We start from the raw sequence: 26,167 nt of genomic DNA on the forward strand, positions 1-26,167 counted from the left end.
CAAAACAAGACATGAACCAGCATCCAGATAGCTCTGAAAAATCACCCGCTGGTTCCCCTTCCCTTCACACGGAAACACTATCAAGATTGCAGAGGAAACAAGGGAAAGCTGCATTTTCTGAAAATAGCGTGTGTGTGTGTGTGTGTGTGTGTGTGTGTGTGTGTGTATGTGTGCCGCTTGAACAGCTGTCTCCTGGACTTTTTTGCTGGTGTGCTGATGGTGATGATCATCAGGGCTGTAGCTACCACTGAGGACTCTAGGGTCATGTCTTCATATGGTTAGACCAGCAACATAATTAACCCTTTGAAACCTGGAGCAACACCACTGTTCTTGTGCTGCTTTTAGACACCTTTCGCAAGTATTCACACCTTTGAACCCTGAGCAAATTGGTGCAGTTTCTTTCAGAAACATGGGGGGGAACAGGCAAAAAGCAACTTGGTAAGACATTTCCCACAAAATAAATAATAGATTTAGAAAATTATTTTAATTATTATTTTAAGGAGAAAAAAAATCTAGGGAAAAACTATATTTATAATTATCACTATTACATATTTAAGATTATGTTTAAGAATTGTTAGAATTTTTAGGCTCTTTTTCCAGGTCATTTCTTTGTTTCTTTGTTTGTTTTTAACTTCTTCTTCTTCTTTTTTTTTTTTTTTTTTTTTTTTTTTTTACTAATTTTCTTGTTTTTAATTTTCTCTTTTTACTAATTTGTTTCTAATTTTCTGGGTCAATTTTTGTCTTATGTTGCTCATTGCTGTCTTCACATGTTTTTGACAGAAACCAAGCCAATTTCCTCAGGTTTCAAAGTATTAAACACATAAATAAATATAAAGTATTTAATATTTTCCCACCAAAATCTTACCGGTGTGTTACCGAAACACAATTTATTGTTAACCAAAATTTACAGGGGAAAAAGAAGTGTTAACTAAATAAATAAAACATGAACATTTCAAATACCAGCTACTTAAATGTTTCAGAGACTGCTATTTATTTTACTTTGCTACTGGGGGATGGGGTTTGCGTTACATGTGTGGGACTTGGATTCATGACCTAAGTATTTCTGAAATTCTGGCTACTGCCCTGATGATAATTTGGCTCTAATATTTCTCAGGGTGTACACATTTTTCATGACATATTTCTGACTTTTTTTTCCTTTTAGTTTTGCTGAAATATGTTAACTAACAATTAGCCCACTGTCATTACTTTATAAGGAAGAAAGTTTTTTTTTTATTTCAACACAAAAATAAGAAAAGTGATTTTTAAAAAGTTCCACAAACGACTGTAAAGAAAAATAACAAAAAATAAAAAATAAAAAATAAAAATACTGTTTTAAGATCTCTGACACGAAGCCCCGCCCACTCGGCAATGTTATACAGTCTATGTGTTGCATCAGCATCGCAATATCCGGGATACGTCATCAGCCCTTACCCGGCACTTTACTGCTTACATCTGACACTGTCCGGACTTGCAGAAGTTATCTCTCAAAGTGAGGTAACTTTTCACTTGTGATGGCAGACCAGGCTGTCGTGGAGAAAATGAACGAACTGCAAGTCGACGACAACAAAAAGGTGACACCTCAGTCTCGTAACCGGCTACATTCAAGTCCTATTAGCTAGCTAGCAGCTAGCCTAGCCGGTGGTCGGATTCATGCTGTCATTCAGCGCCCAGCAATGTGGCGATGCGGCTAGCTAGCTTTATAGTAACGTTGTGCTAGCTTTAACTTATAATTAGCTGAAGAGTAAGTTTCATGTTTGTTTTCATTTATTTAGGTGTTAAAAATGCGACACATTGCCGTTGAGCTAGCCCAGTCGGCGAGTTTGGTTTGGCTAACGTGGCACAAAGAGTGCCATACGCCAAAGTCCATTCAAAAATCTGTCAATTAAATGTTTCACTGCTTGTCGGTAGGCTCTCACACATATTTCAATAACAGTTAGGACCTAGCACGAGTCATTTATGTTCAACTTGTAAATCGGCATACACCAAATGCTCCAAGCGGATCTTTTTCATATAAACTTGTCTCTTAAAAAGTGGTTTGTAACGTTACTTCCACTCATTTCTAATAATAACCTTAGTGTGCGTTACAACTTGGAGGGGGCTGTCAGGTGGTGAGCACTACTTTTAAATTATCACTGGGTCACTTGCATGCTGCATTTACCCTTGTAGTTTTTGTGAAAGCTTTTCACTCATACTATAACTGCTCTGTACTACTTTTTAGCATTATGTAGCAACCAATTTTAAGATAACAGATAATTATATTGAAGTGTTAATATGTTTATGTGCCTCCTGTCAGCAGTATACGTTCCTATTGTTAAGCATTGTGCTAGTGTTTACCTTTCCGATCTCTTATGTAAATAGTGCGTAGGTTGTATACCTGAAGTTTTCTCTGAGTAAACTTCATGCCAAATTTGTGTTTCATTTGCTTTCCTCTTGATAAAAGGTCACTAATATCCTGGTGTGATTTGTGCACAGGGGGGAACTGGAAGTGGGAAAGATGGAGGAAAGAAGAAGGCTAAAAGTGCCGCAGGGGACTCTGGAGGCAGGGCTGAGGTGAGTTTCGCAATGAAGCATCAGAAAGTAATTAGATGCTATTATTAGACATACTGATGTTTTGTTTCTCAAGAGGTTGAATCATGATGCATATTTAGTGCTTGTGGAGATCTGTCATTGCAGGCTCATGTTTCTCCAAGCACTCACACACAGGCTTTATGGTTGTTGAGGTTTTTGATCAGATACTAGTATGGTTAAATCTTTTAATGTGGTAAAGCACTCCACAGATTTCCAAGCACAATGAATAACAGGTCAATCGGAAACAAACCTTGGGATAGTTTGAGCATGGATACAAGTTACAGAACATATTTCAGCAATCTAAAAGACAGACTAAATATGAGGTGTTGCTTTCAGTACATTATTTGCCGAGTAAAGTGGTGTGTCTTTGTACTCCTCACTGTTTTGTCCAGATGTTCCATAATAACTCAAAGTAAAGATGAGGCAAGCTGAGAAGATTAGAAGATGGTGGGTAGACAAAGGAATTAATATTTCAATTAAATATTTTTAATATATTTTACATAAGCCTCCTGTTTTGGTTTGATGTGTGGCTGACTGAGACTATCAGCTATTGACACTTAGTATAAGAGGGAGATCAACAAGTCGTGCAAATTAATACCCAGTGCAAGTTACACACTGACAAAATTTTACACCACCCTCCATGTACTCACACCTTTTTTGTTTTCATGTAGCTGACACCAGCACCCCAATACATTGACGACCGGCTTACTTTGTACGCCAAACTCAAAGCCGAGCATGAAGCTCTGATGGCAGAGAGGGCTGCGAAGGATAGCCGACCCATCAAGGTGACTCTGCCCGATGGAAAGGTGGTGGACGCCGAGTCCTGGAAGACCACACCTTACCAGGTGGCCTGTGGAATCAGGTCAGTGTGATGACGGGATCGCTGTAACTGTTACCTAATAATGTGACACCTTGCTTTCATGCAGCACAAAAAAAAAAAGAAGGAAAACCTCAAGGGTGCTTAAGGATTTTAATTTCCAGAGATTAGCTGTCAGGTTTGTTTGTACAGCCTGTAATCATTGTTACAGTTTCAAAAGGTTTCACAACACCCACGTTATGAAAACGGTAATTGAAAGTGACACCTGCCAACCTTAGACCGTCCACCGAAGACAAGAAAGTATGCTGACAAAAAACCTCATTAGTGTTAAAAAGCAGTGGAAACTTTGCTGTGGGATAGTCTGAGAATGATCTCCCTGTCATCTTGGTGCAACATACAACAGGAACCAAAACTGTGTTAACAAAGGTTAAATGTTAATATCCAAAGCTATCACTATTGTTGTAAGAGTGGATGGTGTATTGCTTCGTAAAACTTAAAAGCACCATCTTCATCCCCACCTCTGTATTTTCTTTATGATGCAGAGTTTTTACCCTCTGTGGGTCATAAGCCTGTTTTTAAAATCCTAAAATTCTCATGATCAAGGCAGTTGGGTAGTTTTGTATGTGTATTTTAATTTCAGAAGCCTGGGGGGAGAACTTCAAAGGTGTGGCACTGTACTGTAAGCAGCATCCCTTTATCTCCTCCTCTCAGGATATAAATCTGTCAAACCAGCGATCACATTGTATGACCAGGGGCAATGTACGGGATGTAACAGACGATGTTGTGTTTGACCTCTTTTGATCATGTTTAGGTGTTCAAATTGTTTTTTTTTTCTAGTATAATATCAAATACCATTAATGTTTTTGTACTTCTGTGGAACATTTTCTTGTTTTACATCCAGCCAAGGCCTTGCCGACAACACAGTGATTGCCAAAGTGAACAAAGATGTGTGGGACCTGGACAGACCTTTGGAGGACGACTGCAGCCTTGAGTTGCTCAAGTTTGACGATGAGGAGGCTCAAGCTGTAAGTCCACCTTATCCCTGCTCTGACACAGTGCATATATTTGTTTATCTCTCCCTTACATATGTATGAGGGGAGTGTATTATCATAAATTCATTCTTAACACCCTCGTCTGGATTCATAGTGTGCTCATTTTTGAGCACTAAAAATTACAATCACCTGCCTCAACATATCATTGAGATTTGTTCTATGTGAATTGCTTTGTGAAGGTGCTTACTTGGCGTCTATGATATATGAACTATACTCTATATATGGAATACATATACAATACAGTTCTTCAGATTTTCTGCCATTAAATCCCAGTTGAGTATTCAGAATACGTACCAGTAGGGATGGAGGAGAAAAATAATACAGCATAGCATCACAATATTTTCGGTGGCAATTTTGTATTTATACACGGATGCCAAGTATCAATTTGATTTATTATATATAAATAATTTATATTGCTAATATAATTAAAGTTTTGGTAGCCTACTAGAAAGATAAATGAGTTGCTTTTTCAGTCCATTACATACATTTTGATACAAACTGACTAAAGTGAGATGAATAGACTAAAAACTATCTTATTAGACAAATCAGATGTCATTAACATTTTCTGGGGACATAATTTACAGTTGAAAAAAGGTAATACATCGCAATATATGTTATCGCAATACTTCGGATATCGCCAAACATTTCAAATTGCAGTAATATTGTATCGTGACAATGTCATATCGTGGGATCTCAGGTGATGCCCACCCCCACTTAGCAGTACCCAACATCTTGCAGAGTGCGTTCAACCTTATTGATATGTAGCTAGGGCAGGCAAGGTTAAAGTGATGAATGAAAGGTTTACAGTCAATAATAAACCTTAGAGCTCTGTGATGTTCCAACTGCCAGAGACGCAAAGACATTAAAAGCAGACGTGAGAATGTAAAACACTTTAGCCATCGTGTACTGTCATAAAAGTAGCAGCAACTGGTTCCTGAGAGAATAATGAGACTCGTTCTTAAATTAAAAGCCCAATTTCAGTTTCATCGTCTATACAAGGTGCTGAATATTTTACCTGAAGAGGAGCCATTTGTCAGTTGACATTCTTAAGCACCATTTGTCAGCAGGTTTTGTCACATATCTTAAAGATTTTCTGCTTTTTTTTGTATTGTCAGCACTCAGGAGAAGTGATTTTACTCAGTTTAAGTGGTTTAAATGTTCTTAAGGGCTTCAGCGGTGTCTGCAGCACAGTAAATGATCAGCTCAGACATGAAGGACACCAGTCTTGAGTTTCCCACACAGTCATATTTCTCACTGTTATTAAACTGTGCTATTTTTTTCTAATCTGGCAATGTGTTTTTTGCATATTGTTTAGGTTTATTGGCACTCCAGCGCCCATATCCTAGGGGAAGCCATGGAGAGGGTGTACGGAGGCTGCCTCTGCTACGGTCCCCCCATCGAGAATGGCTTTTACTATGACATGTTCCTGGAGAACAATGAGTGAGTGGCGCAGGCTTTGGGTTCTGATTTGTCTGTATAATTATTTGTGTTTGTCAGCTCTCAGTGTCATGTTGGTGTGTACTTCAAGACTTAGCAGCTGTCAGTCTGGTTTACTGGCAGAGACCGGTGACAAACACAAAACAGGTTGATTGTAATGACAGTAATGCTGTCAAGCCTGATTTTTCTTGGGTGTGGATTTAAATTTGCATACTTGTATATCTTCCCATAGGATTGGAAGCCATAAAAGCAAATCTATTCAAAGCACAAAACTAGAGGTTATGCCTGTGAAGCTTTGAAAGTGTGTTGAGACAGCCTCAGAAATGTGAACACTTCTTTTTCGTAAACAACTTTTTCACTTGACCTTTCCCTGAAACAGATGCATTTCTCCCTGCTGCAGGCTGCAGGAGAGCGTGAGGAGTGCTGTCTAATTAATTCTACAACCTCCTTAATGAAGTCATTTTATGCTAATAGCATTCTTGGAGATGTTTTTTTGCAAGGATATTTTGACATTGCTCCAGCCCTAAAGCCAAGGACTTTCAACTATTTGCCCATACTTGGCTGAGGTTATCAGTTTCGGGAAGTCAAAGAATTACATTGGTGAACAAAAGGCCTGGCCACATGGCGTATTGTCTGGTCACATCCATGATGCCCTCTAGAAACACTGGCAGACTAAATTTAGCCACGTGTGCACTTTGCATATTAATGTGAGACTAAGTGAGGCAGTCATTGTCTTTGGATGTAATGTGCTTGTTGTGTTTCTCTTTTGATGTTTTGGACAGGGGCGTATCGAGCAATGACTTCCCATGTCTGGAGACCTTGTGCAAGAAGATTATTAAGGAAAAGCAGCCGTTTGAGAGGCTGGAGATCAAGAAGGAAACTCTGCTGGAAATGTTCAAGGTATCAGAAAACACAAACTCATTTTAAAAAGGAACGTTTAACAAGCAACAGAGCTCTGAAACTACTTCTCATCCTCGACAGTACAACAAGTTCAAGTGCCGCATTCTGAATGAGAAGGTCACTACTCCCACCACCACAGTTTACAGGTGAGTCCATGGTCTGTGCATGTAAATGTAAATCTTTATATATTAGTTATTTAATTAGTTTGATATGGACATCACTGTGGCATTTGTAACCTGTATTTATGTACAGCAGCCAGATGCACTGTGTTTAGTGTTTGTAGTGAAACACTAATTTTCAACACCTGTCCACAAAAGGCTTTTTTGAAAAGTTTAAGTCGAAAAAAAAAAGAGTACATCCAAATACATACTCAAAAATACATCCACAAATTTATCCACAAATACCCTAAAACTTCATTTAATTGCCTGGGCTATTATTTGCATGTATCACTGAAATCAATGGGCCTATATTTGGGACAGGTGTTCATATGGGACAGGCCTTTAATTCCTATCATTTCAATCAAATTGTTTATTTAAGTCAGCATGAATATTGCTTGAATAAAAATCAGGCTTCAGATAATATAGAAACTATGAATAACTCATTTATTCTAGCTCCAACAGACAGTACATCACAACAATACTCACAACTTGGAATAATTTTTATGAAAAACCCTTTTGATACTTTTGATCTGAGGACCCTTATGGACTAAAGGAATATAGATTACTTACGGGGTAATTGAGGAATGGATACATAATTGAGGTAACCAACAACCAGGTTTTATACATCTGAAGAACTTCTATTAAAAAAAAAGAAAAAGAAAAGGACAGTTTGGCAACCAGACCAGGCGCCTCATTCAGACAGGTGCTTATCAGTCAAAATGTGTAGCCACACCAGGCTAGTAAAAGGAACAAGGCTTTTAATTGAAGTTTTAGGGTACATAGACAAAAAAACAAATTATAGGTGCATCTGCAGGGGTGTTAGATGTGAGAACAATGTTTCTCTTTTAGCGATGATTCATTATCTCTCGTAAACACATTAAAATTGTTACATTTTCTATTTGTTTATTAGACAGTTGTATAGTTTTTCTCCCTTAACAGAGCAGACTGATTGTCCAAATTATGTTCTGCAATGTAATGCAATGAGATGGTTACCGATTGTTGAGCCCTGTTTGTTAATACTGTATATTTTTTCTTATGTCAAAAAATCCCATTCAAAGACCAAAACAAAGAACAAATTGATCCTACTGACAAGTATTATCTGTGTCGCAAAAGCCTGATGTAGCATATTCCTCTGTGTCATAGGTGTCTTTCATTACGATGAACATGGGCACTGTATTACCTATCAATTCAATCCCACCTGGACTGCCCTGCTGTCTGAAGCAAACACGAGTGCACCAAATTTGCGACTGAAAATATCCCCCAACAAATACACTGTTAACTCATTTGGATAATGTTTGCTAAAACCTAGTGCCCAGTTATACTATGAAAATGATCTTGCCTCTTTAAAGAATTAAATCATGTTTGTTTTTAAAGATTTACGTCTTAAGCAGAACCCTTTGGGCTTGGGGTCAAGTGTCAATGACAAAAACACTTACCCTATTTAGTATTTTCAAAATACTCAGCATGTATAAACACTCTGTATTCCAGGTGTGGTCCCTTAATTGATTTGTGTCGCGGGCCCCATGTGAGACATACAGGGAAAATCAAGGCACTTAAGATCCACAAGGTGAGACTCTTTCTTTCCGCACATTATGTACATCAAACCTGTTGTTAGTGTAAATGTGGATTTATCGTTGATTAATCCAGGTAACACTTCAAGTGCTGTAGTCCGTGCCCTGAATATCTGCAGGAAGCACATTTGTCCCCATTTCTAGAGCTACCTTATGTTTTATTCTCAAGGGATTTGAAGGACCCAAAAGACTGATGAAAGCTAACATATTCCCTTTGTGGTGTGCTAGAATTCATCTACATACTGGGAGGGAAAAGCGGACATGGAAACCCTCCAGAGGATCTATGGAATCTCCTTCCCTGACCCCAAAATGCTCAAAGACTGGGAGAAGTTTCAGGAGGAGGCCAAGAACAGAGATCACCGCAAACTGGGCCGGGTAAGAAGTGAAATGTGAAGGTGCTGGCGGCTAGAAAAAGAGTTGGTCTTCATAGTCATTTTAAAACAGTCTCCTGCAGGTTTTACTCCCAGAAAGGACTGTTTTCTACTGTATGTCATGAAATGTAGGTAGGATACTTCTGAAGTATAAGAGAGTGGGTTTGTTGTGTGTCTGATGTTACCAAGTCACATCTTGTCAACAGCATTCCTCAAAGGCATTTCTGAACAGTGTAAAAATACAGTACTCCTGGTGTTTTTGCAGCAGTATAGTAACAAGAATCACTGTCCTACAACAAGAGAAGCAGATTTCTCTATATATCTTTAAATGTCAAACGCTCAGAAAGTATCACTGACTTGGGAAATTGGTAGAAAGTTGTTTTACATGAATAGTATCAATCTAAAATAGCATTATACAAAAAATACCCATGACTCATTTTCAGCTTTGAGTGATGGCAAAATGGTGCTTAACACCCATGGTGTAAATCAGCAGTCAGTAGAGCTTTTTGCAGCAGGCATTTTGACTTGTCATAGTAGGAAAAGCACAGGTATAATTGTTAACAATAGTGATGGCTGCATTCCACTTAATGGAGGTCCTGGCATTGTGCATGCTGGCTCACTGGAATATATTACAGGGACACTTAATGGAACTGAGCCATCTTTAATGTTATCATTTTCACCTGTGCTTTATCTACTATGATATGTCAGAATGTCTGCTGTGGAAAAGTTGTTCTTCACAATTTTGGAGCGGTTTTAAGAAACTAGGAATATCCTTACTGCCATGTAATAAATTAAAAACCGTGTTGATGAGGAAGTGATGGTTCAGGGTGTGTGTGTTGTTGCCTTTCACTCAATAACAATAACAGGTGTGTTAAAAAAACAATCTGAGCAGTTTGTATGTTGTCAAACAAACCCTGGTTACAGTTAAACGTGATGAACCCCTGCATTATTAGTTAAACCAGTTTGGCCTGAGTGATGGCTCTTTTTTTATTGTCTTCCATCACACTAATAAACCTGTTTTTATTATTCAGGAGCAGGACCTGTTCTTCTTCCATGACCTGAGTCCAGGGAGCTGCTTCTTCCTGCCTAAGGGGGCCTTCATCTACAACACCCTGATTGAGTTCATCAGAGTAAGTCAAAGCTGTCTGACCCACAGCGGATAATTGCTGTGATCTCACTCTAAACTTTCCGACAGAAGAAAAGACGGAGGGTATGAATCAGAAAGTTTAAATTGGCAGAGAGACCTGGGGAGAAGGGAAGAGCAGATTTGGATCTTTAGTCAGCCTGTGTAATAATAATGGCTGTATATGCATATTCACAAGATGTATTGCTGCAATTTTAAATCACTTTAAGCGTCATATTCTTTTATACAGAAGAGCAGTAAAGGATTGGTTATATGTTGATGATGTGGCTTCATGTCATGGTCTTGAAACTGATAAAGTAGCGGCTAATGAATATAGTCTGGGCTGTGCACATAAAACAAATTAATTTAAAACATGAACATGTGCGTGCAGATGCAATAAAATGCAAATTTATGTCTGCACCCTCTCTTCCCACAACAATAATGCTGTAAATAGGTGTTGACAAATCAAATTTATGCTCACTCAATAGGAGATTTCTCATTTTTAGCAGCTAATAGAAACACTTTGTGTTCAAAGGTTAACTTCACACTGTGCAAACTTAATTATGAGTCTCGAAATAGCTCATTATTATTACCACTATTATTTGGAATAAATTCAAATAAGTAAACCAGGTGTGATTGACAGCATTGAAGGAAACCTCTATTGCACCTGCTCTGTTATAAAGAGCCACAGATCGATCTGATATAAAACACTTACTTTCTTGGTTTTCAGTCAGCGCAGTCATAATGCAGTGCACATTGGAAGCAATTTCACTTTGAAGTGGTAAAATAGATTTCTGACTGAGGAGTAATGAGATGTGTTTATTAAACAGCTCTGCCTATACAGGCAACAAAACACCCAGAGCATTCAAATATTTTTCTGGTATATGACTGTCGGGATTTGAAATAAATTACCCTATTTTATTTTATTGTTGCCATCAGCTTTCTGTTTTGAATTTTAAAACTTATATCAAACTAAACAGGCCAACTCAAGGTGCATTAAAGCACTACAAAAAATGTTACCTTGTCCTTTCAGTTCACAGGGAGTCCCCTTCATGATGTGTAAGCAAACTGAAGTGTGAATATTGAATAGAAAAAACTGCCCTTATTGTCATTGCACAGTGTACAATGAAATTTGCTGTGCAGCTCCTGAAATGGATACATTAAAACTCCACATATGCACGCACCTCACACCCACACACACATGCGCACCTGCCATACAGATAAATAATGCTAATTAAAAAAACAGATAAAAAAGAAGTAATAAAAAGAAGTGGCATATTAGAAGCTACAGTTTGTGCATTGTGCCAAATGCTATCACACCTTACAAAGACATGATTGCACATTTAAAAGTTAGTGCACATTTCTTCATTTGTATGGCAAATACTCGTCCAGTTGTCACTCCTGTGGGATGGAGTACTGTGGTGATGTTAAAGGGACAGTGCACCCAAAAATGAAAATTCAGCCATTATCTACTATCTAGGTAGTATCTAGGTAGTAACACAACTCCACCTAATGGAAGCTTACGGCGCCCCAGATTCAAACGTCCAAAAACATATAATTGAAACCACAAAATATTTCCATACTGCTACCCCCTCTCCCCTTGGATCTCCGCAAGGGATGTGAGGACTCTGAAACTTCACATGAGCCTCCCTCGGCATATGGGTGAGTAGATAATGGGTGAATTTTTATTTTTGGCTGCACTATCCCTTTAAGGTTGGTTGTAGGGTTGGGCACTGAAGTCAAGTCAAGTAAAGTAATACGTTGACTACAAAAATTACCATTTATATATCAATTACTCACACTGTGTTGTAGGGGTGTGCCATATCATGTTGTTCACGATAAAACCAGTATAATTTTTAATATCACATGAAAAATCAATATTGTTATGCTTGCGATATTTTGACTTATCGACATATAGACATCATACTGTTACCCATGGCGACAACAAGGCTGAAAGTGAAATTATTATCAATTGTGGCATCCTGAATGTTTTATGAACAGCTCCCGGACTTCTCAGACTCTTTTAGTGACTTACCGCTCAGAGGGAACCCATTCAGCGGCTCCTCTGGCAGCAGCACAGCGTCTCTGCCTCTCCTCTCTCACCATGCGCACATGAGAGTTGGTGTTGTCAAGGGATTTTGTCATAAACCTTTGGCAATGTAAACCTGCGGGCTGCTCGCGGCTTGACAGAAAATAGCATATATGTGAATGTGCGATAGTTCTGGTAGTATAACAGCCTGTCACAGGTTACAGTGACAGGCTGGTGATGATTAGAGAGGATATGTCAGACCATAAAGGTCCAGGTGGAAAAAAACACACATGCCTCCAATGAACGCAGAATCCCAAAAACATTGTTCATGAATTGAAGTAAACAAGGATCGTATTTAACGACAGCAAAACAATATTAAAACATACGTTTACCATCTCTTACACAACTTGTGCAGTATAATCTAAGTCTTAGTACTTCCCGGACACATGCATTTTCAGTTAATCGATACAAAGCTCTACGGCTGGCTTTCAATCTGCAAGTTGTTTGGTCTGTTTCTTTGCAATTTAATTTTAGAAGTAGCCTATTATCACTGCTGTTCATGATTGTTTTTTTTTTTTAATTGAGTACCTATTTCACATATTTGTTCGTTGTGTCTAAACAGAGTGAGGGAGGCGAGCAGACACACACACACACACACACACAAGCAGATAGAGACAGAAGATTAGCTCTATGTGTGATAAGAAAAGAGCAGAGAAGCAGAATCGCTGGTTGACCCCTGCTACTTCTTCAGAAAGTACATTTTTTTATTGCAGAGTTGAGGACCTAAAAAAGGTGCCATTAGGTGCTGGTACTGGACTCCAGGTATCGGTTTGAATGTGAGTGGCACCGAAACCTATGAAGGTGTGAGGGATGGTGTTGTGTGGAGTTCAGTTCAGCGATGAGGTAGAAGCTATTCTCGAGCCTGGAAGTGCAAGTCTTTAACACCCCGTAGCGCCTTCCAGATGGCAGCAGAGAGAAGAGATGGTGATATAAGTGAGTTGCATCCTTCAGATTTCTGTTGGCTCTGTGGAGGCAGCGAGATCTGAAGATGTCTTTCAGGGAGGGCAGGGGAAGTCCAATTATTTTCTGGGCTGTGTTTATGACTCTCTGGAGAGCTCCTCTGTCTGCTGCTGAACAGTTGGCATACCATACTGTAATACAGCATGTCAATACCCTCTCTGTAGAGCAGCGGTAGAGGGCACGGGCAGCTTCACAGACAGGCTGCTCTTCCTAAGTGTCCTCAGGAAGTAAAGTTGCTGCTGAGCCTTTGTTGCCAGAGCTGTGGAGTTGATTGTCCATGTGAGATCCTCTGTGATGTATTACTAGAAACTTGAGGCTAGAAACTCTCTCCACTTCTACTCCTGTGATGTTTAGAAGAGAGGGCTCCTCACAGTGTCTCCTTAAGTCTCTGATGAGTTCTTTTGTTTTTTTCTGTTCAGTGATGGATTGTTTTCTACACCATCCTGACAGTTTGCAGACTTCATCTCTGTGAGATAAGATAAACTTTATTGTCAGTCGCAAAGCAAAAGAAATTCTCATTTGACAGCGCTTGATATCAAACAGACAAATAAAAAAACATTTATAAACAACACACACACACACACACACACACACAAAATAAGACCGTAACTGCTGAAACTGCAGTTGATCAGACTGAGGTTAAGCTAGTCGGTGACCAACCTGCTGGGAACAATAGTGTTGAATGCAGAGCTGTAGTCTATAAAAAGCATCCTTACATATGGCCCCTTCTGTTCAAGGTGGTTCACAGCAGTGTGGAGAGCTGAGCTGATGGCATTATCTGTGGATCTATTTGCTCTGTAGGCATACTGGTGCTGGTCCAGGGTGGGGGGAGGGTCGATTTGATGTGCTTTAAACCAATCTTTCAAAGCACTTTGCTGTAATGGGTGTGAGTGCCACTGGTGTATAGTCATTCAGGCAGCTTGGGCCAGATGCACACACGATGTATACACACTAAAACTATGCATACGCCTTTTCCCACACATACACTGGTATTTAGAAAGGAAGAATGAACAGTAAGAATTTTTTGCTCCTCAGTTTCACTGATTGTGTTATTATTTTTGCAAGCTGCAAGGCAGTCTGTAAAGTGTCAATCAAAGGCGCATTTATAAAGTTAATTTTAAAGTATTTATGAGTGATGAATTTTGTCATTGTTTATATTCATCTCTCAGGTTAGTGATCAGTTAATGTTTTTCTGTGGAGCAATTTGTTAAGTCATTTTCAACATGAGCTATATGAGTGAATCATTGATCATCCTTTTAACGTTTAATAATAAAAATGATTGAGATTTTATCGGGATGATAGTTTGCAGAAGTGTGATAAATTAGTGGTACGGACGCTACAGATTGCAACAGCTGTGTGACAGATGCTCTGGCACTGTTGGAAAACCTCGCCAATAGGACACAGTTAGTAAAATTGCACTGTCTTTACCGTACTCCTCATTGACAGTTTAATGAAAGGTGGAGGGGCACAAGTATCGATAAACACTAATCATTTCTACATTAATTTATGGCTAAATGTGGATGTGGAAATGAGGCTCGTGCACGTGCACCCAGCACCACAATGATTGAGATTTTCATAAAACGGAATCAGGCGTATTTATGGCTTTATAAATGTGACGAAAAGAATGAGGATTCACACACAGTTTTAGTTGGGAATTTACAGTTTTATTGCTTGGCCCCTGGTGTTCGCCTGTTTGGGCACTGGTGAGATAATTGCTGATTTCAGACAGGCAGGATAGTAGACAGGGACAGGTTGAAGATGTTAGTAAACACCTCCGCAGGCTGATGGGCGCAGTCTCTGAGCACTCCTCCTAGAATCTCATCATGCTAATGCAGCAGTTTAAACATCCTCCGAGGTAGTTTACTTTTTCAAAATCTCAGCCTATTTATCAGTGAGTCCCCAGGTTTTGACAAACAGTTTTAGCCGGTTGTTTGTAGTTGTGATGTGTACAGAGCATTATGAAGCCGAGTTGCTTAAGGTGCCAGTAACCCAGAACAGTCTTTGTGAGAAAACCTTTTTTCTGTCTTTGGCAGAGCGAGTACAGGAAGAGGGGTTTCCAGGAGGTGGTGACGCCCAACATCTACAACAGCAAGCTGTGGCAGACCTCTGGCCACTGGCAGCACTACAGTGAGAACATGTTCTCCTTTGAGGTGGAGAAGGAGATCTTCGCCCTGAAGCCCATGAACTGCCCGGGACACTGGTGAGGTCTTTTTTCTCTTAAATTGAGATTTCTGTGAAAGTGTGATTTCAGTTTCCAACCCACACCCACTTCTGTTACACACTGTGTATCAAGTCATGCTTCTGTAAAAAAAAAAAAAATTTCAGTTAGTTTCTGTCTCTAATCAGAGAAACAACTGTGTTCAATGGAGGCAAGGCTACTCGTCCTCTCCACTTGTAAATGTGTTTGTAGCATTTAATGAGCTCAGAATATTGTTGTTTAACCTTTGTACAATATTTAGTTTTAATATCTAACAAAAAAGATTCTGTGGCAAACAGGAACAACCATTAAACAGTGTTTTAGCATGCTTGAATAGCTTTATAAGAGTTTGCACAGGGGTTTATTATCAGGAGCTGATGCAGTCTTCGTGAAATAGCCTCACATTTCACTGCTACAATAGATTGTCATCCAGCTCTGCTCAACTTGTAATGGACTGATGCTCTTGCCATGTTTTCAGTTGTTGAATGACCCAGTTCAATTTGCTGCTGAATGCTGCATTGCAGTGTAACGAGCCAGACTGCAGCTCTTTGTATTCAAATCTTTTATCTCCTTTTTACTTTTCCAATCTTTGTGCTATCCACACTGGCAGCCCCTCTGGAGATCAGACTAAAATGGAAATTAAGCTCGCACATTTTTGTCAAAGTGTTGGATGTCAGTTAAATCAAGTATTGAATGCAGTCTTTCTTAGGAGAAAAAAAGCAGTAAGGCAATTTTCAGTTATTTTGATAACTCAAGGTCAAAGAAGGCAGTGGTAATTTGCGTGTTTTTTTTTTTTTTTTACACAATGCTTGTCTTTCTGTTTGGCTGCAGCCTGATGTTTGATCACCGGCCACGCTCCTGGAGAGAGTTGCCCCTTCGCATGGCCGACTTCGGCGTCCTGCACAGGAACGAGCTGTCAGGAGCTCTGACAGGCCTCACCCGTGTCCGCCGCTTCCAGCAGGATGATGCTCATATCTTCTGCACCATGGACCAGGTGAGGCCTGCATTGACGCATTAACATGACGCAGCCATGTTCAGACTTTTTTAAGTTGTACAATAAAAAAACAGTGACCTGATGGCATGAGTAAATGTGATGTTAAGGGTAATTCCACCAATTTTACACATCAAAGTCTGTTTGCAAATGTTGTGTACTACTGTATGTGGAAAAGTTGCTTAAAGCCCTGATTTAATTGACTCAAGTGGCGTTACTTGTACAGCATCTGTTGCAGCTGAAGACAATGAAAACAATTAGGGGATGTGAAGTTAGAAAGAAGTGAACTTACCCCATCTCTGTCAGCTACATTAGGTGCTACTAGCATAATACACTCCAATCTCTGACTAAGCTGTTGGTCGTCGACTTGCATCGTGGATGTAGGTGCCAGGTTTTGACAAGGAAGAAGAATGTGTGGAATAAGACGCACAATGTCTCTGCTTCTGCTGCATTGATTCAGATGCCTTTTAAAAACACATCTGTCCATCATGAGTCCGACAATGTCATCGGAGTGCAGTGCTAAATCAGTGCAGAACTCTTAAAGACAGCATTTTATTCATACCACTGTCACATTTTCCTGGCAATACCTTTTGATAAATGTTTCCACTTGCTATTTAGATCAATAAAAATACAACAGATGTATTTCTAAGATACACATTTCAAAACAAGTTAAACAATGTTGAGACATAAAACAAGCACACAGTGGAGAACGTAGTGGGAAGCTGTCCCAGTTAACGGAGATGTGGCTTTCTGTGGAGAAGAATTTCTCTCTGTTTGAAGAAGCCCAGTTCTGAAGGCTCTCAGTGAATCAGTGTCTTGCTGGCACCGTTTATTGAATAAATTCAGGTAATGTTGTCAGCGAACAGTCTGTCACATTCTCAGGTTAAGTGAGAGGACTCCACAGGCTGCTGCAGTCTGGTGTAGCAACTTGCATCTTAAGTCCTTTCACCACGGAGGAGCGCTGCCAATATCGATGCACACAAACAGGATTTTGGAAGACAGAAGAGATTTCTTAATTAGGTTGTTGTTCTAATGTAGTAACACCGCGACTTGAAGCCAGGATCCCACTGATTTTGTTTTCTCTTTATCAGTAATGGTAGTGGATTGGATGGTTAATTGTTTGATTGCTCTTTGTAGACAAATTATTTCACTTTTAATTTTTCACTTTGACTGCAGCAGCAGCTGAAAAGTACTGCTTGTACTGTTACTGTCTTCTGTGACTTATCATATTCAAGTTTGTAGTGTTCGCAGATGGCAGCTCATATTTAGGACTTGAGAGTGAGACTTTTCCCTCTAACATAGAGGCACTTCTTTTCAGTCTCGTCTTAGTGTTTTATGTCCTGTTGTACCACATGTTTCCTACATCTAATTTATCCTGGGACTTGCAGTGTAGAGCACCTTAGTGCAGATATAGTTCTCAACTACATCTACTGGAAGTAGTCAATCATGATGTGTAATCTCCAATAAAATGAGCAGTTTATCCTCTCATTCGTCTGATTACATCTTATGAATTCATTCTTTGTTAACCTCCTCCACTCTGCGAGGACACTGCTGGGATCCTCAAAAATTGCCGTCTTGCTAGAGTGAATCATATGTCATGTGAAACTAGAGAATCCATTGGTACCAACCATGTCATGCTAGCTAAAGGGTTAAATAACGATATCTAAATGAAAATGGCTTCTATGGGTATCCAAGTCTCCTCTTTGTAGACACCTTCACTTTATTCATGTGTGATGTTAGCCTCCAGAGTTGCCATTTTATTGTAGTGAGGACATTTCTTTGAAACGTGACCTCACTGCATGAAATGGCCTATTGTGACTCCTAGGACACATGAAACTTTACAACCACAAACTAGAGACCTTGGGCATTCAGAGGATTTCTGGCTTTTATAGGTGTATTAACAATGAAAGGGTTTCTCAGTAGTTTACAGAAGTGCATGGAAAGAAATGCAGTTCTTCGAGAAATTTCCAAATGTTCAAAGTTTTTGACACCAAATCAAAGCATAGATTTTTTTTTTTTGTCCCTCAAGGTCTTAATGTGGTACTTTGGAGGGATGTTCGAACATTTCTGTCAATTGGCGAGTGGTAAAAATGATTAAATTCAGCACCAAATCTGTTTAATAAATAGCATCAACCCAAAAATTGCTGTAACAATTTGTAAAACAGAATTGAGCATGCGGATGGCCATCATATACTTCCATCATAATGTTCTAAGCTCCCATACACTCCAAAATTTAATGTTTGCATAGGTGTAAAAACAAGAACAATGTTTATGATATATTTATGACTAGAAATACTTGACACAAAACTGAGCTGCATCTTAAATTAATCTTCAGGCTCCCAGCTTTCACACGATGTACATTACTTCTATGTGCCACATACCGCTGTCTCCCCCTAAAGATCCCCTTTTGTTTTTGACCCCAGATTGAGGAGGAGATCAAGGGCTGCCTGAACTTCCTGCGAACCGTGTATGACGTGTTTGGCTTCACTTTCAAACTCAACCTCTCCACAAGACCAGAGAAGTTCCTGGGGGACCCGGCCGTCTGGGACCAAGCAGAAAAGGTAATCAGAAGGCCTCTTGTTTCCCTTGTATGGTTGAAAATGTGAATGCTACTCCCACAGAGTCTCACTGGGGAATCAAGATGCTGACCTGTGATATTATCAAGATGGAAATGTGGGAGCCGCATCACAGACGGCTAAATAAAAGTTTGATTTGCAGACCTAGAGAGCGTGTATATTTTAATGAATGAGTTTTGTTCTGTAGAGCTGCTATCAGTTCTGAAGCAGAAAATGCTCATTCATCTCCAGAGAATCTACATCAGTGCAGACACTGTCTGTCTTTGCTGTCAAATCACATTCCCTCTCTGTGGATTAGCTCTACGTTTCACATCTTAGATTCAGCTTTGAGTTTCTCTGGGAGAGAGCAGGTAGTGTTTAAAACAATCTCGAACAAAGTAATAACAAGAGTGTGCGCTAATGAGTCTTTATTGCGTGGTGCTTTCAGCATTAGACGAAACACAGTGGGTGTCTCTCTTGGGACAGCTTCAAGTATAATAGATGATTCTGTAAAATCACTAAAAGACAGTTGTTGGGTAAAGGTGCCACCAGTATTGTTTTATCAGTAGCACAAGTATATGAAGCACATCTAAATTGTTTATTAGTTTTTAGAGCCTTCAGATAAAGGCTTGCAAGACTAATAAACAATTTGGATGTGCTTCATATACTGATGATGCACACGGCATATGTTGGGTTTCACAGCAGGGTGAGATTTTCTTTCACATGACATTTGTTGTCTTCTTGAACTGATTGTTTGGAGGTATGTTTTATTTCACCAGTGAAACATCTGCAGTGCACATTGTCACTCTCGATACAAGCCAGAAAGATGTTTGTGTTTTCCTCTGTTTAAGTGTTTTTTCTAACACTGCTGGAAACTTGTTACAGAATAAGATGATGCTTTTTATGCCTCACTGGCTCCAACCACATGTCATCTCCTCCTTCATTGACTGTTACGTTTTAATCATATTGATATGCTCATCTTTCTGTGGCAAAATGCATCCTCTGTTCTCTCATGCATGACCTGCTAGAAGCATTTTACGTGATCTTAGGGTCCAACAAATCGCACACAGTGGCGCACAGGGGGCTGTTTCCATATTTACACTGTAATAGATGACAACTCAGTAAGTATGGTAAATGAGCCAGATATAATGCAGCCAGATATGGGTACTTATTGGTGTTTTATAAATGCTCCTTTTAATTTCCGTCCCTGGTTTATAGTCAGTGGTGTCATTGTGCTGTCCTCAGTGCTTCATTTTAACTTCATTCTTAATCGTGTCTTTTGCCCGCTGGCAGCAGAACGTTACAGATGATAGTGGAAGTTATTTTTAACATGTTATTTTATTAACAATCAATCCAGTGGCCACAGTAACTGTTAAATATTAAAGACTTTGCAGTCTGCTGACAGACAGAATAGACCAGTGAACTTAAAGGCTACACTGCAGAGATTGTTGCTCACTGCATGTGTTTCTCACAGTTTTCAAATTAAGGATAATATGAGTAGGACCAGTAACACATCTGAAGCTGTGAAAAACAGAGGAGAATTATAATAGCTTCTAAGTTGCAGCTGTTTGGTTGACCTATCATGACACTTTTCTCCAAGGAAAACATTTCCTAAATTCAGCACTGACTTTTTATGATTAATGTTTACATGCTCAAAGGTGGAAAATTATATACACAAAAAAACTGACTTGCAAACTTGGCACAGCGACTGGAACAGAACTTGCTGCATGTTTCCCTCACCTCATTAACTCCCATAAAATATTATTGAGACGTTAACATTTCTCAGTTCAGTGATTAGTTCCAGATGAAGAAAATGTCAGGTCTAAATATACAGCTTTGCTTAACACCACTGTTTACTCGCGTGTTGGTCAGCCATTGACATTGTAACAAAGCGGTAATTGTTTGTTTTTACAGCAACTGGAGAACAGCTTGAATGACTTTGGGGAGAAGTGGGTTCTCAACCCCGGTGATGGAGCTTTTTATGGACCAAAGGTGAGCCATGTGCTGCAGTAATGATGTACTTAAACTGTAAAACAGCAGGAGGGTCGCTGCTGAACGCTCGTGTCATTCCTTTGCAGATCGACATTCAGATCAAGGATGCCATCGGCCGGTACCATCAGTGTGCCACAATTCAGCTTGATTTCCAGCTTCCGATCCGCTTTAATCTCTCCTTTGTCAGGTAGGTCATTTACTACTTTAATGCATGCTTAAAAATAAAATGGCAGAAGAGTAGAATAATATTTTTGTGGCTGCAAATACATGTGTATCATTAAACCTACTGTAATACAGTTAACATAACTAAAGAAAGAAGTTTTGTATAAAAATATTTGATGTCATATGGGATGATTTTAAATACTGGTGTGTATGCAGAAAATAGGATTGGTTTCAATGAACCTACATGATATATATTTATAGAGGTTTACAAAGACTTTTGTAGCTGCCCCAAAAGCTATGAAGGTTTAAAAATTTTGATGTAAACCTGTGTATTGCTCTTCCAAAAAAAGAAACGGCGGTACCCAAAGAATGATAAAGTAGTAATTTCTCCAGATGATCACTGTTGTTGTCATTTTAATTTTCTTTCTTTGTGTGAGATCATAATTTTTTCCCTCCTTCAAATGATTTTGCAGCCACGACGGTGACGACAAGAAGAGACCAGTGATCATCCACAGAGCTATCCTGGGATCAGTGGAGAGGATGATTGCCATCCTGACTGAAAACTATGGAGGCAAATGGTTTGTAAACAATCATTTTTAAAAGGCTAATAGGTGCTGATGGGATGCTTTTACTCCTGAGCACTGATAGAAACTTTTAGATTGACTGAACAGGAATATAATGGGGAGTAAATATTTGCTCATATACCTGGTTTGCTTTTCTGCTAAACATTTCAGTGTGCCCTCTTCTGTTTCAGGCCGCTGTGGCTCTCTCCTAATCAAGTGATGGTTGTACCTGTGGGACCAACCTGTGAGGAGTATGCCCAGAAGGTAACCACTGACCACAGCTACCTTAGTACATAATGTCACTCACAAGATTAGATTAGATGCAACTTTATTGTCATTGAACACAGAGTACAGACACAGGGACAACAAAATGCAGTTTAGCATCTAAACAAAAGTGTAAAAAGCAGCAGAGTGCAGAGTAATGTACATAGTGGGGATATAAAAAGCAGCAAGGGGTTGACATCAATACACTAGATACAGTATAAGCAGTGTGTAATGAATACGCTAACAGTATGAACATGTGCAACACAAACTGTACTGAAGTTATAAGACATTTTAAAGGAATACTTCATCCACAGAACGACCATTTATTTATCAGTTACTCTTCCCGTGTTACACTGAATTTGTAAAGAAAACTTGTTATACTTGCATGGCTCCAGTGAACAGAGAATCCAAATAAGGCGAATAAGGATGTCAGTTTAGGTTAATTTTGCTTTTGAGAACCCAGTAACTGCAGGTTAGCTAAAGTTAGCTCCGGCTGCTCTTCAGTGTGCATCATCCAGGTCAGGTATAGGCCTGGGACGATCAGTGATCAAATCGTATATTGCCGATTGGAGGGTTGCCAGGCGATTTGCTGGATGTTAAGGCGATTTTGGAAAAAAACAAACAAAAAAAAAACGGCGCTCTACTGTGCATTAAGAGATGTTTTTTGGGGGGGAAATACATGACTGTCAGAGAATCCCCGATCTAGAGCAATGACAATCCACAATATGAAATTTAGAGGCAATCGCACAGCCCTAGTCAGGTAAGAGCTAGCTAGCGGTGCTGCTCATTTGGTTGTACCGCTGGTCATGTCCTGGTAGCAGGACAGGGTTGCTGTGGAAACATGGTGGCCACCCCTCCGGTCTACCGGTAAGGAAGCAGCACAAATTTGAGCTGCAAAACCCCTTTATTATGCTAGCACCACTGGCCATTCTGACACTGCTACCTGTGCTAACACAGCTAACAGCTGCTTACTCTCTAGGGCAACCTGGGGAGAGACTGGAGGGTCAACACAGTGTTTCCACAGCAGCGCTGTTGGGATAGCGTTAGGAGCAGTAATCGCCAAATGAGTGGCACTGTTAGTTGGACCCGGTTGGTGTGCAGTGCAGTAAACTGACGAGCTGCAAAAGTAACCTTTAGCCTGACCTAGGTAACCTGTCAAAAATATTATTGGCGGTTATTCAATAAACAGTTAACTATTGACATCCCTAAAGGCAAACATTCTTGATGAATTGAAGTAAACGTGGACCGTGTTTAATAATACCAAAGTTAAATCAAAATATCCATTTACAAACTCTCACACAACTCATGCAGTTTAATCCAAGTGTAATTTTTCCAGGTGTTTGCTCAGTGCTTCACAAACACAAGCATTTTTGGTAAAATCTATCGTAACCCTCTTCTCCCTAACAATGCATGTTTGAGAAACACTGAGCATATGACTGGATAAATGAGACTTGGATTATACTGCAGAAGTGTGTGTTTGTTTGTTAACAGATGTTTTGATACAGTTTTGCTGTTGTTAAATGAGGACCCTTTTTTACTTTAATTAATGAAGAGTGTTTGCCTGTTTTGGATTCTTCATTTACTCTAAAGACATGCAAGAAAAACAAAGTTTATTTTCTCAAATTCAACATGTGGTGAGAAACTGATAAACAAATGGTCATTTTGCAAGTGAATTATTGCTTTAATTCAACAGTGTGTTTTATCACTGATGCACCCACAGGCTGGAATCCTGTCCTGTTTCAGCACTGCTACAGTGTTAATTGTGCTTTAAGTGTGATGTTTTATGCTTGTTGACATGGCCTTAAAATATTTAACAATATAAAATACTGTCATCTTCTTAAGTTCATGTTTCTGCATCTTTAAAAAGACTAAAAGGAGAACGACATGTTTGTACAGCTTCACTTGTATTTTCATTGCTCAGGCCATTGGTTGTATTAATTATGATTTAACAGTTTACTCACCAAATGATTTCTGAGATCTCAGAGTGGGGCTACATTGTCAAAAATCGGCTCAATGGGGCAAGAGAGAAAAATGGCGTGAAAATCACACAGGTTGTAATCAAGCTTTCATTTTTAGCCACATCAGCTACCACCTCATTTAGAGAACCCTAAACAGAGGACACAGGAATACTGATGGATTTGAACTGCCAGTTCACCTCTGTTTTCTCTTCCAAACATATTAAAACTAATCTGTTGGCTTGTCTACAACCTCACTGATTGTCTGACTGCTTGTGTTTGTTGCCATGTTGGACCTATTTTTAACAGGCACAGTGTTATAACAACTGATGGCCAGAGCAACAAAAATAAACCCAAGCTGTAATAGTAAAATTTAGGTTACCTTTTAAATCGTGTGGAAACTGATCAGTTTTTGTGTTGAACACGTTACTTGAACAAAAACCCATTTATAAAATAAACAGCTGCACCGGCGTGATATCCGTGTAATTGGAAAAGACAGCAGGTCAGTCCACACAGCGTGATAATAATGGTTGCAGAAATAGTCTTCATTACAGCCAAATTGACAACTTGTCCAAAATGTGCTAGTCCACATTTGAGAAACAGAATTTAAGGAGGTCAGTTAAAATGATGAAAGGGAGTGAATGAACTTTTTAAACCTGCTGGCACGGACTTAACTGTTTCACTGTTGGTTGTCTCTCTGGTTAATGTGGCAGGTCAAGCGGGAATTCCACAACAGCGGCTTCATGGCTGAAGTGGATCTCGACCCCGGCTGCACCCTGAACAAAAAGATCAGAAATGCACAGCTGACGCAGTACAACTTCATCCTGGGTCAGTGGCAACACACTCTTTCGTTCACTCTTCTGTCTTTTTCCTATCTTTGATCTTTGATCTCTTTCTCACTGTCAATCTGGATATTGATTTTTGTTCCTCTCCTTTGTTCTCTTTGCATGTTTCCCTGCTTGGAAAAGTGGTGGGAGAGAAAGAGAAGGCGAGTAACACGGTGAATGTACGCACCCGCGATAACAAAGTCCACGGCGAGCGCACTGTGGAGGAGTGCATCGAGCGTCTGAAACAACTCAAGACCTGCAAGAGTCGAAACGCAGAAGAGGACTTCTGAGCTTCCTCACACTCGCTGCTATCAGCTCGTCCTCCTCTCAACAGCACCTCGAGTCTGGTAACTTTAAACAGGCCATGTGGTTGGAATCAGTTTTGGATGAGGGATAAAACTACTCTCACATTGTTGCCTGGTCTCTGCTTTTTGTCCCCTGGAAGTCCTGTCTTTTTTTTTGTGATTCAACAATTGTCTTTTTATCCAGTGTCTTCCGTTGCCTCTTTACTGTATCATGTTTTCGGTTATCATGTGCCGTGGTTGCTGTACTCATGGAATGAAGTATGATTGTCCTCATCCCTTCTGCTTATACAGAATACAAGCCCAGTTTGCCAGAAGAAAATGTTCACATTATATGTTTCTGCAAATAATGAATATGTTTCATATCGTCTCTAAAGCTGCAGACAACTTTTTTTCTGGCGACCCTTTGTGGCATTTGTGCTGGTAAGTTTTTGGTTCTCAACATAGGTATTTCTAGCAGCATATTGCAGGGTTTCCCAGCAGCCTTTGAGCCATCAAACCTGGGTGTTTTTTACCGACACACATTGCGCCGTTTTAATCACCAAATTTGGGTGTTTTTCACCAACTTATCCCTGCTTTTCCAGCGGGTTTTGTGGCACCTAACACGGGTGTTTTAAGCCAAAACACGATCTTTTCCAAACACTTACCAGCTGATTTTTTTGCCAAAACCTAACCACACCTTTGCCCCAGTGATTCGGAAAGATTCAACAGATCAGCTACAAAATAATGTATAAATGTAACGTATTCGTTGTTTGCAGAAATTTACAATGCAAAGACTTTCTGCTGTAGAGTGGGTTGAGAATGTGATTACATCTTTGAACATCTGATCGATGAACTGATTAAAACAGAGGGAGAAGGGAGGGAGGGTTTGTTACACTGTCTTAACAGTTTCTATCAGTCATTCTTTCTTCAGGGAATTGTACATGAGTTACACTTTTGATAATTAAAAAAAATCTATTCTTGATCTGTGTTATGCTTTTCTTTAAAAATAAGATTTACCTTTTCTTTTCCATGGCAACATATTTCTTCCTGTCCTCAGTGCTGTGTCATCATCACCTGTAAGAATATGGAGAAAAAGACATAGTTAATGAGCATTATAGCATAAAGTAATCATGCAGCTGACAAAGTCAACATGTGCTAAGATCAATATATGGTTATAGGTCCTACTCACAGTCCACATTATCATGAAATGTGGTATTCGTCAAGTCACAACTCTCAACTCAATTTTAAGATCCTACATATTGAGGCCAGGGTTGAAATTATTAGATAGTTCGCAAGTGGAAACATTTAATTTTCCACAACAGAGTGGTGCA

General features: G+C 39.5%; 1 protein-coding gene across 1 annotated transcript; it reads left to right on the forward strand.

Moving 5' to 3' along the window:
- Nucleotides 1-1,399: 1,399 nt before the first annotated feature.
- tars1 (threonyl-tRNA synthetase 1) lies at nt 1,400-25,818 on the forward strand. The gene is made up of 19 exons (XM_049579268.1): nt 1,400-1,571; nt 2,473-2,550; nt 3,240-3,430; nt 4,287-4,410; nt 5,753-5,877; nt 6,657-6,774; nt 6,856-6,920; nt 8,421-8,499; nt 8,732-8,878; nt 9,906-10,004; nt 15,080-15,246; nt 16,075-16,237; nt 18,658-18,795; nt 20,704-20,781; nt 20,868-20,968; nt 21,417-21,521; nt 21,698-21,770; nt 24,439-24,553; nt 24,694-25,818. Exons 1-19 carry the CDS (start codon nt 1,512-1,514, stop codon nt 24,840-24,842), a joined length of 2,175 nt encoding a protein of 724 aa, XP_049435225.1. The 5' UTR covers nt 1,400-1,511; the 3' UTR covers nt 24,843-25,818.
- Nucleotides 25,819-26,167: the final 349 nt, after the last annotated feature.

The sequence above is a fragment of the Epinephelus fuscoguttatus genome, linkage group LG6 (genome assembly GCF_011397635.1).
Source record: "Epinephelus fuscoguttatus linkage group LG6, E.fuscoguttatus.final_Chr_v1".
Classification (NCBI taxonomy): domain Eukaryota; kingdom Metazoa; phylum Chordata; class Actinopteri; order Perciformes; family Serranidae; genus Epinephelus; species Epinephelus fuscoguttatus.

Excerpts from the sequence above, each read along its gene's own strand:
- tars1 (XM_049579268.1), top strand. The coding sequence starts at position 1,512 with ATGGCAGACCAGGCTGTCGTGGAGAAAATGAACGAACTGCAAGTCGAC. Across the intron at positions 5,878-6,656 it reads ATGTTCCTGGAGAACAATGA|GGGCGTATCGAGCAATGACT; the intron begins GTGAGTGGCGCA and ends TGTTTTGGACAG. Across the intron at positions 16,238-18,657 it reads TCTTCTGCACCATGGACCAG|ATTGAGGAGGAGATCAAGGG; the intron begins GTGAGGCCTGCA and ends TTTTGACCCCAG.